General features: G+C 37.5%; 1 protein-coding gene across 3 annotated transcripts in view; it reads left to right on the plus strand.

The window, feature by feature from the left end:
- The first annotated feature begins 352 nt into the window (after window positions 1–352).
- The window catches only part of LOC133850373 (cytohesin-1), a 41,386-nt gene continuing 23,371 nt past the window's right edge, over window positions 353–18,367 (plus strand). The window contains exons 1-2 of one of the 3 annotated variants that reach the window (XM_062286449.1): window positions 353–605; window positions 1,242–1,315. In XM_062286449.1, the coding sequence (XP_062142433.1) occupies window positions 527–605; window positions 1,242–1,315 (153 nt within the window). In that variant the 5' untranslated portion in view covers window positions 353–526. Of the gene's footprint in view, window positions 606–1,241; window positions 1,316–2,393; window positions 2,699–5,208; window positions 5,786–18,367 lie in introns of those variants that run through there. The other 2 variants (XM_062286450.1, XM_062286448.1) reach the window with 2 other exon arrangements.

The following is an 18,367-nucleotide window of genomic DNA, read 5'->3' on the forward strand; positions in this document are numbered from 1 at the left end:
AATTAAGCTTGCTCATGGGTCACACTGCATTATTGCCATTCACTTGTCACCAGTCGCAGTTACTGCGCTTTTGCCTGTGAGGAGCAATTCTGTTATACACTTGCTATTAAGCGACTTTTGTTACACTACTGCCGTTAATAAGATGCAAAAGATTAGGTAAAACATACTTATGTATGTAAATATTATTACATGTTACAAAAATCAATTGTACATTTGTATTTAATTTTAAATAACTCAATCGTGAGTGCTGTAAACTACCACTCTGTTATTAACAGAGCTTGACATCGCACGCCTATCGATATATGCTTGCGATATTTATGTTGGCACATCTCTTTGGACAGCGCAAATAGTCCATCCCTAGTGGGAAAAAAGGCGAAAGAATTTTGTGTTGTTGATTTTGTTTTTTCAAAATAAATTTGTAATAATAAATGAAAAAACGCCAACAAATCGTGAAAAGTTGTGAATTATGTTAAACTAACGGATCGTGAGTGCGTGCGTGTGTGTGTGTTAGCTGTGCCGCGCCACAATGATTAGCGCTATGGACAATTTCGACAACAGATCGTACGGTGCGATTTCCAAGGGGCGCAGTGAATTCTCGATGCCAGGTAAACACACAACACGACTACAAATACAAGTACAACTACAAATGCAGCAAAGCACAGAAATGAGTAAACAAGAAAACAAAGAAGGCTCAATAAAGATTAGTTTAAGCTGCAATTGAAGTGCAATTGTGCGAAAGTCGAAATGCAAATCGATGAAAGCAATTCAAATAATTCCAGACGCAAATCGAGAACTGGAAGCAACAAGCGACGCGACGCTGCTGCTTTTGTGGGCGTGTGTGAGTGTGTGTGCGTGTGTGAATATGTGTATGTGTACTATGTCTATTAAACTGGCCTTCAATTGAATTAATGCGTAATCCGGCGAGGCGGCATTAAACTAATAAACCAATTAATGCCAAATTCAATGATGGCCTGTTGTGAAACAATAGCATAAAAACAGTGAGAGCAATTGTTAAATGATGTTTGTATTGATTTGGCAGCACTGCAATGCAGCTAGCGTGTGTGTGCTTGTGTGTATGTGTGGGTGTGTGCACTCCACTGTTTACGTGCTGCGTGCGTCGCCTGTGTTTGTGTGTGAGTGGAATGTCGCTGTTCCAATTAACCAAATAAAAAAAAAGAAGAAAAAAAAACAAAGGCAAAGCAAAAGCGAGAATTATGTGTGTGTTCTTGTCTCTCTTGCAGAATTGACGCCAGAGCAGCAGAAGATGCTCCTTGAGCTGCGCAGAAAGAGACAGGAGCTTCTGCTCGAGATTCAGGTAAGTTCGCAAAACTTTATCTCTTCATCTTTTTTAATTTTTTGTTATTGCCTTCACCTTTGTGCCCAACACCAACAACTTTAACTCTGCAAATGTCAAAGCTCCCAAATCAGGCTGTCTCTTTTTCTCCCTTTCAAACACCTTGCGCATTGTCACTTCCTCCTCTTCGTTCGCCTCGCACGTTTTCGTTCTTATTTTGTTCGTTCGTTATGGCTAATTAGTTTGTTCACATTTTGCCACGTTCAGTTTTGATTTTGTTGTCAAATCGATTTGATTGTTTTTAATGACCACTTCGCTTCTGCTTCTGCTTCTTTTGGCTATTCGTCGTGAATATGCTCTCTCTGTCTCGCTCTCGCACAACAATGCGCGCCTAATGAGCAGTAATAAAGAGCGAAGTGTGCCCAGTTTTTGAACTTTTGCTTTGTGACATTTCTGTGTGTTGATCTTTCTTTGTTGTTGTTGCTTTTTCTTGGCTTAACAACGTGGGAGCAAGTGAAGTGGCGGCATCGCAAAAGCAACGGTAAACATTGCTCGTTAACAGTAGCGCATTCAAGGGTTTACTTAAAGGGCCCAATGTGGGGCGAGTTAAATTGAAATTATTAATACAAAAATTAAATGTCTTATTAAATAATTTATATAATCATTGTTTGATTAAGGATTTCCTTTATCATTCTTTTACTGTGAATTTTAAGGTATTCTTAATATTAAATGGTTTTTAATTTAGAGTCGAATATAAAATTATTAATTTTTGTACTGCAAACGTTTAATCAATTTGAGCAGTGATTTAAATTGATTCTTTTCTGATTATTATTTCAACTATTTTATGCTTACAAAATAATTCCAATTAAGTCATATTTCCACCCATCATTCGACTAGACATTGTTTTTAAATCATGAGCTAAGTTTGCTTCTTTTTTTTGGTTTTAAAGATGCAGTATTTGCATAGTCTAGACAACAGCTGTGACAACATGTGGGCCCAAACAATGAGATCTACCTGCGATCCGCTTCTGTGCAGTCGCATGCAAAAATTTGCCCTCGTCTCTCACAAGTCGCTGATATCGTCGCTTAGTCATCGATGACGTCTCGCGCCGCAGACATTAAAATTCAGACCGACAGACAGATCGACCGATAGACCGACGGACGGACGGACAGACAGACAGGCTATCGACTATCGAATCGCAGTGCGTTCGAATCGCAGGCGATAAACATAAATTATTGTAAACTTTTTGTGTCGTGCGTGTCAAATTTGGAGAAATATATTCGCTAGCGAAGAAACGTGATTTCTTGAATGTTATTGTGCTGCCGTTGTTATCGTTGTTGTGCTTGTTGTTGTGCTATGTACAAGTTTCTATATCGCAAGATTATAAACAAAACCAAATCCAAGGTGAGTGATTCACAAACAACAAAAAAAAAAAGACCGCAGTTGTAAAATGTTGTTATCTATAATTGAATGAATGAATTGAAATTATTTACTATGCGTTTGTTGTTAAGAAATACTGTATTTAATCAATGTTCGATAAGCGAATGAATGAAATAAATAATCTTGAGGAATTTTAATCTATCCAGCACTTAATCTAAACAAATATTTCAATGCCTCGATCAACTGAAAGTATTTGTTTAGCATTTTTGTTTTCAAATAATTCTCGTTTAATCTAGAAACTTCGAAAACCTAAAGCAGGTAGAGTATCAGTCTCGTCCGCTAATCCTCTTCATATGCTCAGCATATTATAAATATTTCGTGAGTTTTCCTTTCAATTTCCACAACAACAGTTTCTTTCGCATAATTTCGGTTTCCATTTCGTAAAATAATTCCTTGACTACCTGGCGCGAGCAATCGACACTTCAATTGCGCTCTCTGATCCTCTCCTGTGTTCTCTCGAGTGTTCCCCTCGCTTACCTGACTTCCTTTCTTGGCTCTCTCCCTCTCTCCTGTCTCCCTCCCCTCGCTATTGCGCGAAGGGTTTCTTTGGGTTTTCATTTCAATTTTTCGGCAATTAGTCGAGTTCAGATTTCGGGTTAAGTTAGGTTAAGTTTTTGGCTTGTGCTCGTCTCAACCCCTTTTTTTGTTATTGTATATCTTATTTACTTATGGATCATATTCATATTCACACTCCAATCATCATCATTTACTTTTAGAAGAGCATTTAAAGTTTTATTATCCGCTCAACTTTCTTTGCTAATGGTTTTTGTTAACGCAGACAGCATTAAACTGTTGCAAACTTTGCCAAAAACTTGTGCTAATAAACATTAATCATTAGCAGACGTTCTACATTTAAATTTTAAATGCAAGACGCGATATTTGTATCGCATTGAAAATATCGCATGCGAGAAATTTAAGTACACAGCCTAAAAGTATGCTCTAAAATTTTTACAACACAATTGAGATGTTTAATTTGATGAAGCTAACTTTGAACTTGAAATGTGTTTTGATTGAATATGTAAAACTTTTTACTTAGAAATATTGTTTCTTGGTAAATTAATTTGCGTTTAATCGTAAATTATTCAGCTAGTTTTGTTGCTTTATTGACCCCCTGCGACTGCATCATAATTTCCAGGAATTTCCTCGGTATTAATTCATTATTTGTCTTTCGATTTGCGCAGATGCTTGGCTATGAATCATTCTCAAGTGCCCCCGCTTATCAAAATAAACTCATTGTCAGACAACTGCACGTGTGTGAGTGTGTATTAGTGAGTTTAAGGAATCGCAACTGCATTTGTATGAATGTGTGTGTGTGTGTTTGACGTCGCTGCTTTGCATTCATTTCAACTAAATTGTTTTCTTTTACAATTTTTTTTGCCGCAGCTGATAAGATAAAGAGAGTAACGTTTCTTCTTTTTTGCCCTCTTTCTTCCGCCATTCTACATTTTCTTATCTCCGCTGCTGATGTTGATGGACTCCGTTGACGTTGACGTCGCTAACAGCGTTTGTAGATAAATACATATGTATGTAAATGTTATATTTAAACTTGCGCCATGTTGTTGTTGTTGTTGTTGTTGTTGTTAGTCATTATTACTCTTCGTCTGATTGGGATCTTGTCTTCTCTTAATTTGCCATCTCCTCCCGCTCTCTTTGCTACATTAATATGGCAGCGAAATGTAAATTGCAAAGTTTTTACTTTGTTTTGTTTGCTTTGCTTCATTAAGTTGTTATATATATTTTACAACGCTGCATTTGCAAAGCTTTTAAATTATGATTTATGTGAACAGCAAGAACAAACAAAACTTTGAACGACAGCAACGGCAGCAGCAACAACAACAATGAAGTCGAGTGCTAAACTTATTGAAAGCGCACTTAAAGTGCAAATTTGTGCTTTGATTTATGGCGTCTGCTTTGAGGTTATAAACGACAAAAACGACGTCGACGACGAGTGGCAACAATGACCGTTTCAACTACAACATCCATTTCTCCCCTCCCCCCTCTGTCTCTCCTGCTGCTCCGCACAATGGCAGTCTAATCGAAGTGGCCAAGCAGCACAAATGTGGCCAGAGAGCATTGCAGTTTATGACGTCTGCATGCAAATGGCTTCACTTCACTTCACTTGTGTTGTGTTGTGTGTTTCGATTCCGCACGTTCCGGCAAGTTGTAAAATGTAGCCTAGTCTTTAAATCACATTGTATCCTTAGCCATTGCTCTACAACTACAAATCACCGTTCTCTTCGATTCTAAAGACACTTGTTGTGAGTTTGCCATCTAAGAGCAATGTTTTTCTCTTAGCAACTGTTAGCCTTAACAGACTATGTTAACATGCTGCTCATCAGTGATTAACAGCAAGTTAGCAGTGCAGTTTTGAGTCATACAGCGCCATTTGAGCATAACAGCCGGAGAGCATTAACAGCAACAGACGCTGTTAAGCATTTTTTTCGCTCTGAGACACTTGTTGTTGTTGGCCTCGCACCATTAACAGTCGAGAATCCAAACAAAATGTCAACGTAACGGACGAAACTCGTCGGCGTCGTGCGGCACTCGAAAACGGAAAGCGGAAAACCACCAAAAAAAAACAAAAGCAAAACAAAAATATTCTAATTTTCGTGTTATTTTCGTACGCAAGAGAAAATCCCGTATTTTGTCGAAGTGCCAAAACAAAAAATATTTTAGTGAGCCCGGCGCATGGATCTATTTATTTATAGCCATAACAACAACAACAAAGCAATTCAGCAAATAAAATCTCAAAGGAATTAGTGCAAAAAAAGAAAAGAAAAGAATTAAAGTGGATTTAGAAATAAATAAACTCGTTTTATTTATTGTGCAAACATCACATTGTGCCTAACAAAGTGTTTGTGATAAGAAGACGTCTTATCGCATTTAATCGCAATCCAAAAAATAAAAAGAAAATAAAATTATCAACAAATTTGAAAGCGAAACAAGTGAGAATTTTGTGCAAAAAAGTGTTTTAAGTATTGTGTTTGTCGAGTGAATCAAACACGAAAATATTGCAATCAACTTTGGAGCCGTTTTCCCTGAATCTTCCATGTAAATATTGCAAAAAATAAATATTGTATTTTTTATTGTCAGCAATTTACAAGTACAAAAAAAAATCAGCGAATCGCGTCAGCTAATAAATAATTGACAAGGCCGAAAGACGCGACGTTTCTCTTGCTCCATTTGCCTAGGTTTGCCCCTCCCCCTGTTCCTCTCTTCTTGACCCCTCTCCCCCCTAGCGTTTAGCCGGCCTCACCTTTTGGTTAATCATACTTTGAGACATGATAAACAAATAAGCGTCGTTGTGACGTCAGTTTCGTGTTTCCGCTTTATTGACGCTTACTGTTCACATATCGATAGCAAACATAGTATAGTATAGTTACTTTTTTTTATCAACTATGGAATTTTATTCTCCCCCATTCTCTCATTTTATTTGTTTAACTTTGGCCACACACATGAGTAATAAACATTGTTTTTCGACACGCTTTGCGATTTTTGCGGTGGCAGCCGAAAAAGAATCGTTTTTGATCAAGCGAATTTATATTTTGTTGCTTAACTAAATCATTAACACCTCAAATAGGTGTGTGTGTGGGTGTGTATTTGTCTTTGTGTGTGTGAGAGCACGTGATTTTTTTGGATTGATGAGCTGCAGAATTTTCCACTGCAAGGAATAAGACATTGAAAGGTGTGGAATGAAATACTATCGATAACAATTGTTGGGCAACATCGCAGGAGACATTGGAAATGAAATGCTATCGCTTATTTGCTAAGCTTAGACATGGTTTATCGATAACAACTAGAGACAACATTGCAGATAAGTAGCAAGAAACATTCTAGAGGTTTGAAGTGGTAAAAGAGAAATAGAACCAAATAGAAGGACTTCTATTAGCTATCGATTAGTTGCTAAGCTTAAAGCTAGTTTATCGATAACAACTAGAGAAGAGATATTTTAAAGGTTTAAAATGGTGAAAGAGGAATAGAATCTAGTAGAACAACTGTTTTTTAGGAATTCCATCTTCAATCCACATTAATTTGTATGGCAAATAGGATTAAATGTATGAGACGGGAACGAAATGGAATGGAACAGACGTCACAGCAACGTTGGCAAAGATACAAAGAGCATTTCCTGTTTAATCTTGAGCTATTTCAACTGAAACAATTGATGACTCATGGCAAGTTAAGCCAAATCCACTTTATCGTATGGAAAACAATCAGCTTTTCTTTTATTTAGTCTCTTATTTTTCTTATTTATATATATTGTACATGATGTACTTAAATAAACACAAGATAATAATGCAGTAGAGCATCGCCCAATGATGAAAATTATTTGGCAAAATGAAATGGAAAGACATGAACAAAAAAAAAAAAAGGACAGGACACAACAAATCATTATGGAAAAGGTCAGGCTAGCTGGATACAGTTGAGCGAGCAGACGAAGGTTAGTTTTTTGGGAGACCGCATGACGCCCCTGGCACAAGTTACGCACTCACACACACACACACACACACACACACACACACACACACACACACACACACACACACACACACACACACACACACACACACACACACACACACACACACACACACACACACACACACACTCACACACACACACACACTTTTCGCACTAACCCGTTTTGCTGTTACGAGCACTCGAGACTCATTTTCCCAATAGGCCAAAACTTTTGGCCCCCAAATAAATTCACAACAAATTTACTGCGCCAAAAAAGAAGAAGAAGAGTAGAGAAGCAGCGAAAATGACGCTGCAGCAATTGTAGAACTTGCTAACCAGACTTGTATAGATAAATAAATATTCCCCCCACATTCAGTTTGGTGTAGTTGTAGTTGTAGTTGTGTCTGAAGTGGGATGCAACCCCTTTTGGATGTCGAAGTGTCGATGGCGTTTGCCAACTTAACACTTCCTGTTCCAATATCCCCAAACGCGTTTTTCAATTCGCAAGAATTTTGCGAGGGCAACATGAACAACAACAAAAACACACTCGCTTGTATTTATCGCTGTCATTTGCATTCGCTTCCCGCTTCATTAATCTTGCAATGAGGAACTCAGGTGTTTAGAAAGATTTCCGATTCACACTTTCTTCGCTATATAAATTAAATATTTAATTTCGCACTCAATTTGGAACAACTAATGTGTTTTGGAGATTTACGATGTCTGCTTTCTTCTAGCAAATAAATTAGGCATTTAAATTTGAACTCAATTCTACACATTTTCCGTGTTTTCAATGCCAAAAGAGTCGATTCTATAAAGCGAAACACATGAAATTGAAGCTAAATAACAGTTATCGTTTTTGGAATCTGGAACATCGTATTTCATTTCAGTCTCAATTTCAATTCCAAAAATTTGCTTCTCTTATGAGAAACGCATGGAATTGAAACATGATTGCAGCTGTCACTTTTTGGCGTTTTTGCTATTCGGAACATTATTTGTCATAAAATATTTAATTTCGTCGTCAATTTAATTTCAAATATTCCCTTTTCTCATGAGAAACGCATGAAATTGAAACATAATTGCAGCTGTCATTTTTATTTTTGGCGTTTCTGCATTTGGGAACACGGTTTGCCAAACTTTTGTATCTACATAAATAAACTATTTAATTTCTTTCTCAATTTAAATTTCAAATATTCGCTTTTCTTTTCATTGAAACATCAATTGCACATGTTTTTTATTTTTGGCGGTTTTGAATTTGAGAACACGCTTTGCCATAGTTTTGTGTCTGTCTGCTGCAATGGGAACAAGCCACAACAATTGCCACTCGGGTGGCGACCTCTAGCGGTGGCATTTTTTATCAAGCGTCGCATAATAAACACCGCGTCACAAAACACGCTGCGCAAGCAATTGTAAACTGCAAACTATAAACTGGGTGTGGAGCAGGCTCCTATTGCACCCTCCTGCTGTCCCCCTCTGCTCTGCGTCCTGGTTCCTCATTGGCTTCATCCACCTGCTGCGCGTCTTTGCCGCCGACTTTTTCTGCATATTTTAAGCGCGCCTGCCAATGAAACATGCCAAAAACACAGCAAACTACAAGTGTAGAGCAGAGGGGAGGAGGGAATTGAAGTGTTGCCAACGTTTTTTTTTTGTGTAGTGCCAAGAATGCAAATGGCGCGCGCTGTGTTTGTCGACATTCCGCCGGCTTCTCTCTGGGCCACTTTGCCGCAAGTGGCAAGTGGCAAAGTATCTTTTCAGTCACCGAAAAGTTCACACAAAGAAGAAAATCAATAGCCAATACTGGAATTATGCGTTGTTCCTTTGTCTGTGAATTGCAATCGAAGATGTCGATTGCACTTTTCTCTTTTTTTTGTTACTTTTGTGTGCTCCTTTCACCTTTCATTTGATTAAAAGTGCCTCCCAATTGTATGCTATAAACTCGTAGTTACTTTTTATGATGCCCAGAAAAAAAAAACTGAATATGGTTTCGTATCTAATCTCTTAGCTTCAAACATAAAATATGCGCATAACAATTTCACAACAGTAAACAAAGTTATTTTGATTATGAGAAATGGTTGTAAACATTTTGGATAGTGATTGTTTTTGAATAATTGGGAAAGGAATATGCTAAACGGAATACTTGAAGTGGAACATCGAATTTTGGGAACAAGCTAAATGGAACACTTGAAACATCGAATTTTGCATAGTTCCCTACTTAAATCCGATTGAATTGGAACTCTTATATTTCTTGCATATATCAATCCCTGCTTACTTTCTTCCTTACTTTGTTTCGTTCCATTCTGTCGCTTTTCTGCCACTTGGAATGGAACACAAAACAAAAAAGCGTGTTAAGCGCTGTTTTGCGACAATGAAACGCAATAGTTTAGTAAACAATTTGGAGAGTAATTGTTGGAATAATTGGGAATGGAACATGCCAAGTGGAATACTTGAAATGAAACATCGAATTTTGAATAGTCCCGACTTCTTATACTATATTTCTTGCATAGATTAGTCCCCCCTTGATTTCCTCCTTACTTTGACTCGTTCTATTCCGTTCTTCTTCCACTTGGAATGGAACACAAAACGGAAAAAGCTTGTTAGGCGCAACGATTTGGAATGGAATGCAAAACATTCATTAGGCGATTGCCAGTTTTTGTTTCTTTTCCAATTCGTTTCGCAACTGAGCTAATGATAATTAGCCAATATATCCACAATCTTGTATAAGAGAAGTCAACAAATGCGTGACAATGATGCGACATTAATGCGGAACAGCGGGCGAGGTTTCATAAAAAGTCAAAGGGCGGCGACAATTGCAAGACGTGGAAGAAGAAGAAGCAGCAACAGCAAAAGAAGCCACAATTTGCGGTTTATCAGGGTATATTAACCTCTGGACGTTGACAGCAGAAGCAGAAGCAGCAACAACAGCAGCTGAAAAGCCACTAAAACAACATCAAAGTGCGATGCGTCCAGCTTCATCATAATCAAGTTGAGTTTGAGTGACTGAAAGAGTGAATGAATGAGCGAATGATGATGAGGGAGAGGGGGGATTATATATATGTATGCATGTGTGTGTGTGTGTGGTTCGCTCGCCATGCTCGATTGACTGACTGCACATTGTGTCACCCAAGTGCCAACGATTGACCCTGCAGCGGATGCGTTCATTAAATTTTCAGTTGCCGTGCAAGAATTTTGTGCAATTGGTCAGTCTATTAATGCATTCAACTGTTGTTGTTGCTAGTTGAGGTTGACAGCGTTTTTATCTTCACAAAATGCAAACACTGAATCGCTCCGAATGTGTTCAAGTTATGCGGAAATTAATGTATAAAGTGCAATTGCAGTTTTGCAGTTGCAGTTGCTGCGGCGCCGCACTCCGGTTGCTAACTTGCATTTTGGGTGCGCCCAACAACCGACAGTCAGCAACCAACAACAATCAAACTGACAACAACAACAGCCACACACATTAATTGTCAACAAACATGCGCAACGCGTGTGCCACAAAAGCAGCTTCGTGTGCCGTGCAACGTCGCGTTGCATGCGCTAAAAATAATTGCATTTTGCCATTTACAATTTTTTGCATTCACATTTGGCCCCTTCGCATTATATGTATGTATGATATGTTATGTCTGTTCGTTCAAATTGTGCATTAGCTAAGCGACCCCAGAGCAGAATACTTTTGCTTGTCCGGGCCACGTGTGGTCAACTCTATTTAAAGTTGGTCGAGAGGGGCGCGATTTTAATCGGTTGCAGGTGCGAAAAGTAGACACTGTCGCCAGGTAACCGCAGACGGTTGCAACAGCAACATGTAAACAGTTGAAGGGGTAAACACAACAGTGCTGCAAAAAGTATCTGCACACTTGCAATTAAAGCATATTTTTTCCAAGCATTTCTCCCCACTGCTATCTATCTATATTTAGTTGCATATCTGTTTATAACTTTTTGCAAACTGTTTGCAATTTGTTTGTTTTTAACAACATTTTTATTTTTACTTTTTTTTTTATAGAAAGTTTACCTGTTTTCCCTTCTTGCTTTTCCTCTGGAAATTAGTTGGAAAACTTTATTTATCTACAACTTAAACATGCTTTGAAAATACAGTTCACTAGCATTCAATTTGTTGGACATTTTGTTGATTGTTTACACTTTAAGTGGGCGCAGAAAGTGTTTCATTCCAGCTGTTTCAAGTTTATGTATGAGAAGTTATTAGTATTTTGGGTTTAACTATTCGATAGCTAGTTACATTTTTAGTATCAACTGTATTTGGGACTTTAGATGTGTTTCATTCCATTCGTTCCAATGTGTAATTTCACAGTTACCTTCAAACTGTATAGAAATTATTTTTTAAACAAGCTCGATACACATTTTGTTTACTGTTGTTTCAGTTGTTCCAAGTTTCTTTACGAGAGCTCATTAGTATTTCGAGTGTAACTATTCGATATTAGTGTCAACTGTATTTGAGACTTCAGTAGTGTTCCATTTCATTCGTTCCACATGTGTTTTTTCACAATTACCTTCGTACTGTATAGAAATTCCTCTTTATATATGCTCGATAGACATTTTGTTTATTGTTTACATTTTAAGTGTGTGCAATTCGTGTTCCATTCCAGCTGTTCCAAGTTTCTTTAAGAGAATTTATTAGTATTTCGGGTGTAAGTAATCGATAGCAAGCTACAATTTTAGTGTCAACTGTATTTGAGATTTTAGTAGTGTTCCATTCCATTCGTTCCACATGTGTAATTGCACTTCTAACTTCATACTGCTTAAAAATTACTCAATAATCTTTTACATGTCCCATTCTATTCGTTCCAAGGTGTAATTGCACTATTAACTTCATACTGTGTAGAAATTACTTTATGTACATGTTTTTACATGTTCCATTCCATATGTTCCGCATGTGCTTTCACTGCATGCCAATTTGTTTATGCCAACTGCGATATACCATCGAACATTTTGGCCAATTTTGCTGTGGGGCAAACACAATTTTCGCACGGACAACCAAAGTTTTTTTTGTTCGTTTTGTTTACGTTTGATGAAATTCAATATTTTGTTGAATTACTTAACAAACTGTTGCCGAGACCCCAAAAAGAAAAAGAGACGAAACAATGCTTGGACAAGGCGCGTGCAAGTGTAATTGTTTATTGTCGTATCTGGTGTGGATCGTTGTAATGTGAGGATTTCATGAATTGAGATTTCAGATTTCGAATTTCGAGCACGAACGAACACAAATGCCGAAAAAAAAAACTTCTTTAGGCCAAAGTCAACAGCAAAAGTCTACTCTGTGTGTGTGTGCTCATGTTGTAATGCAATACTGAACTTGGCAAGTTTGTTTTTGTTTCTTGGCTTTCGGCTTTGTATATGCTCTCATTAGAGCTCTGCTAAAACTGACAGCAAAACAACAAACAATTTGCAGACAGCTGAGAGCAAAAGGCGTGAAGTAGCAGCGATAATACAGTATATACTATAAACGTATTTATTTAGACAGGAACAAACAAAAAAATCAATGTCAATCTCAGTGCCAAACTTCAATCACGTGCTCTGAGCAGATGCTGAGCACGCTGTCAGCAATTAGATCGCAATTTGATTTGTTTCCGATGAAATGCATAGAAAACAAAGTATATATTCTCGATGCAATTGCAATTTTGCACTAATTAAAAAATTGCACAACAAAACGCTGAAGCAGTTAATTAATAACTGTGAGTGTGGGTTGATCTCAAATGAATGATTTCATAATATTTTCCTAGAATAATCGCCCTTCAATTATTACCGAGTATTTCCAAGTCAAGCTGATTTGTTTATGTGCTAGTAAAACATTTTCAACTGAATTTATAACATAATAATAATAATAGTAAAAAGCTATTTTCAAGATTACGTTCATGGTTGTTTATCAAGTGTGTAGATAAATTAATGTTTAACCAAAAAATTAAACCATAAGAACCACAACTATTAAAATTGCAAAGTTTTTCATGCGAAAAACAAAAAAAAAACATTTAAGAATAACGAGAAGAAAAACAATGTGTGGCATGAATAAATAGTAGTAGAAGTCAGTGTGTGTGTGTTCTAAATTGTTGGGTCGCCTTTTTTCATAAATCTATAAAATAAAAACGAGTCAGCGCCATTAAAGCGGGCATAATTAATTTAATAGTTCTCCGACACGGCACGTAGGTAAACAAGACGCTCATTCGCTTCGTAATAGAAGCCTCAGCAGCAGCAGCAGCAAAAGCGACTCACCCCTTTCCGTCTACTTACGGACTAGTTACAATAGAAATGCATATAGTATCTGTGTGTGTATGTGTGTGTTTGCTTACGGCCCTAATGTGCCTTGGCTAGTTGACTGCCTGCCTGCCAGACTTTGGCTATAAAGACAATAAAAACTATCCGCACTCATAATAATATTTTCCATTTTCCAAGGGCAAGGCAACCCGAGACTCGAGACCCAAGACTCGAGGCCCCGAGACACCCTCATGCCTCACAGTCTTCAGCTAATTGCATGTGCCATGTCGGTGGAGAGAGGGAGGGAAAACGGGGAGTAGCCCTTGGCAACTCACAAAATAATGGCTTATATGGCACTTATTGAATGCATACAGCGGATGAAGAAGGGGACAAAGAATCAGAGAGAGGGTGCACTATGGAAAATGAAACGAAAATGCAACTGACAATGGGGAGAAAACTTTACAAAATTATTAAGTTATTCAAATGCAACGAAATTTTTAAAGAGCCAGCAGATCGAATACTAAATGCACTTTTTAGTTGAGTTGGGATTTCCTTTGAAGCAGAGTCTGAATCATTGTTTGCTTAGTTTTATTTTTTGCTGAAGTATGCAACATATGATCTACATACTGTAGATCGGATGACCGCAAATTATTTATTTTCGAACTTTTTATATTATATTATTATATTATATATAATATATACGATGTATATTTTAGAAAAAATCACTCCTTACAGCTACTGATGATTTTTGTTATTGTTTAGAAATAACAATTTAATCATTATTTGTGGTTACTTATTTATAAGAGACTGTAGATTCAGAACTGAACTGAGCTGGTTCTCTGTTTACACTTGTCTGCTTTTTATGAACTATTTTTTGAGGTGAACTGAACTAATTTTAATTGAAAATATTAAAGAGGAAAGTAGATAAAAAATTCGATTACTAAATACACTTTTAGGTAATGAAAAGTGGGGATTTGGGTTGCTAATATTGCCTGAGTTTGTAGATTGTGATTTGAACTAGTTCCTTACTTACTGCTTTTTATGAACTATCAATTCATGTAAACAACAATTAAGATTGAAAATATTTAAGAGGAAGTCAGACAAAAAATTCAACTACTTAATGCACTTGTGCCTAAGAAAAGAGGTGATTTATATTGCTGCACTCCTCAAAGTTTGTAGATTGTGAACTGAACTGGTTCTTTGCTTACTGATTTTGACTTGCAGCTATTTCTAGCTCGAGAACTGAACTGGTTCTTTGCTTACTGATCTTTGCTTTTTATGAACCATTGATTAAAGCAAGCATGAATATATTTTAATGAAAGTATTAAAGGAGAAAAACGTATGAAATATGAACTTGAATACTGGTTCTTCTCTCTACCATTAAAGTAAACAAGAATAATTCTATGTTGTTTCAAATAATAAGCAACTCGACGTCTTCTTCATTATCAACTGTGCTTCATTAATTTCACGTTTCGGTGGCAATAAACATGAAGAACTTGTTGCGCTGACTCTTCGCCTTAAGTTGTGTACTCAGCAGGGGAAAAGAGCATCTTCGACAGTCAATAGGAAATGCATTAAGAAGAAGTCGCGACCACCAAATGGCGTCTAACCTGGACTTTTATGACTTTGAACTAGCAAACGGAACTACTTTCTGCTGCATGTCTGTCTGACTATCTGGCTGTTGCCACACCAGCTGCTGCCACATGCGGCAAATGCTAATTATAACAAAACGACGATAGAGCCAGAGCCAAGCACAGAGTTCAGTTTTTATTACATTTTGAACTTCCTCTCGCGTGCCAGGCAGCCGACCAAACCCAAGTCCAAAAACCCAAACTCGAACCCTATGCAAAAGTTGTTGCCCCTTTTTTTTTGAACCGGTTGTGTGTGTGAAATTTGCATACAGATGGCGCCAAGTTTTGAAGTGTGCGTTGCGTGTATGGGAAATTGTGAACTCTAAAACTATTAAATCGAACACTGAAATGTTGTTTGCACTTTAGCCAACTAAACTGGGGGAAAAAAAAGGGCGTTGGGCGACCTTAACCCTCGGGCAACAGCAACATGAAGAGGAAATGCTCGACCTTTCTGTCTGCCTTTGACGTTGACGTTAAGGGCGACATTGATGTCTCTCTCTCTTTCAGTCTCAGTCTCTCTGTTGTAGTTGGAAATTGATGCTAATGTTGTTGTCGTTGTCGTTGATGTTGTTGTTGCTGTTGCGACTGTTGCTGCTGTCGTCTGGGGCGTGTCCATTTCTGCTGTTGGCTTTTGTCAGAGCCAAACGAAGATCAATGACTTGAAATGGACGCGGACTCTCTCTCTCCGCCTCTGTCTCCCTTCTTCCTTCTCCATCTATCTGTCAGTCTAGGCTGCGAATACAAATTCCAGTAGCAGGTCCAAAGCCAGGCAAAGTCACTTCTCCCATTGTGCGCAATTAAAATACATTTTCCTTCTCACTTGTGTCGTTTCTTTGTTATGTTTTTTGCATTGCTGCGGGCAGTGCGAATTGTTATTGTTGCCATTAAATTAATTTATTGTAATTGTTTTCATTTGATCAACACGACAACGTGCTATTGTTTTTCTACACCACTCAGTATGTTGTTGTGTTCAAAGTCTTTTGCGACGCATTCGCAACAGATTTTGCCCAAAGTGAATAAAGCAATTAAATGGCAATAAGTGATTAAATTTGTGCAAGTAGCTAAAGAAAAGTTGACTGATAAAATGATAAATAGAGAGTGGAAATTAAATAACAAAAAACTTTAAATTAATCAATTTAATTTGATTGGTAATTTTGAAGCTATAAGATTTTTGATAGTCTTTGTGATTCCTGAAAATTTGGTTGCGATAGTTTTAGTCTTAGTTGCTTTGGCTGATAATCTGCAATATTTTGAACTGTAATTTTGTAGTATTTCTTCACTTAAATGTATTTTTTTTTTTACATTTTTAATTCATATTTTCATATCTAATATACTTCTTAATCATTTCTAATGAGTTTTATTCTTGATATTTAATTCAAGTTTTAATTTAAATGTTTTTTAATAATTCTTTTTATTAAATAGTTCGTATATTTCTCACTCTAACTCTAAAGAATTCCCTTTTCGATATTCTTTGTTTACAATCTTGTCTTACAACGATAAGTTATCGATAACTGCTTGTTATCGTTGTGTAAGCTAGCTTTAATTGTTTGCGCACTTAGCTTTTAGCTGCTGTCTGCTGTTTGTGTTGTCTTGTTATTGACTTCGATCACAACAAGCGCTCACTGTTCACCTTTTCCCCCCCCTCTTTGACAACTCACCTCACTCTCCCCTTGTTGTGCATCATTGTGTGTCAACATCCGTTGTTGCTCGTGGCAATTGTCGCCCAGTTTGTGGCACTTAACAAGAGCGTTAATACAAGTCTTTTGCTTATTTCTTTTTTATCTTTATGTGCTTGTCAGTTATCTAACATAATGTTTCGTTGCGATTTTCATTATCTACGTCTGATTTATGCGCCGCATAGCTACTTTTGCCTTTTACTTGACACAGCAACAGCAGCAGCTACTGTCGTGTTGCATGTGTGCAAATATCGAGAATGAGTCACACAATTTGATGGGTGCGTCCCATGACTGGGGACTTGGAAACTGAGGCCTATCTTGGGCCAGTTGATCTAAGCTGCAATGCGTCGAGTTTGCTGCCCCTTTCTATGCAAATACAATGGCTGTGCACTTAGTGAATGTGGCATGCCACAAGCAACAAGTTGTTGAACTAACTGTTTATAGTTTTGCTGATTGTTTCGCATTTCGCATGCGTATGTTAATTATGCAAGAATGTATCTTTCAGATACTTGACACGCGTAATTAAACTGTTGCCGTCCCCCCTCTCTTGACCTCGCCTTCCTTCTATTTGCGAATTTGCATTTTGCATTTGAAACGCTTTTTTCGTTTCGTTTGTGACTGTGACTCATTTTACATTTGAGTCATTCTAGTTGTAGTGTGTGTGAATATACTCACTCACAATCACTTTCACAATGCCATTACTTTGGCGGGCTTTTAGCTGTCGCATTTTTCTGTGTCAAGTGGCCTGTGGGAAGGAGCTGCTCCTTCTGCAGGATTTCCTCACTCACTTTCATGTGCAAGTGCTGCAAATGGGCTTTTGCCATTATGCCAAAGTACAAACAACCTAGGGATAGTATCGCTTGCATTGAATTTCGTGTTTCGATAGTGTAAAAGATACTTTAATCGCACAACAAATTCAAATTCAAGTGCTAAACTAAGATTTAGTGCTGAGGTTTCCTTTTAGCGGACATTAATTCTTGTTTTCCTCTTTTGAGATGCAACTTGTGGCGCTTTTTCTACTTCTACTTCTTCCACAAACAATTTCGGTATTTTTATATTAAAGCTGTGACGCTTTTTATAATCCACACACAGCTGTAGATACAGATGCGAGAGAGATACAGATACAGATACTTTTATAGCGAGTTACACCGGTGCGATTTAGTCATGTAAAGGTCATAAATTAACGTGAGCATCTGATGTTTATAGCCTGTCCAAATAACTGAGGGGGCTAAGGCTGTTCGTAGGGTTGGGTTTCTGTTTGTGGGGGGAAATTGAAATTCTGTGGTTCGGGTTGCGGTTGGGGTTGCTCTCCTCACTCTCTTCCTCTCTCTCTCACACTCTCTTTTGATCAATGCAAAAACGTAATTAGGTGAAACTGTTTAAATGCACGTGGGAAACAATTTGTGTGCCACTTTTATTTGTTTTACTTGCACGAGTTCAATTTCCCACACGCTGCGGTCTGACTCTGGCTATATAGCAATATATCATGTATCTGCAACCACTTTATCGATATACTTAGCACTTAACTAAATAAATAGATCAATTGCCGCCTCGCCTCATTCCAGCTGCGAATGAATAGCGCAAATTGTGCTCAATTCAATTGATAATATGTATTCAAATATGAAACAGACGTTCGGCAATGATTTAAGCAATAATTGTACCAACCACAA

This window comes from Drosophila sulfurigaster, chromosome 2L (assembly GCF_023558435.1).
Source record: "Drosophila sulfurigaster albostrigata strain 15112-1811.04 chromosome 2L, ASM2355843v2, whole genome shotgun sequence".
Classification (NCBI taxonomy): domain Eukaryota; kingdom Metazoa; phylum Arthropoda; class Insecta; order Diptera; family Drosophilidae; genus Drosophila; species Drosophila sulfurigaster.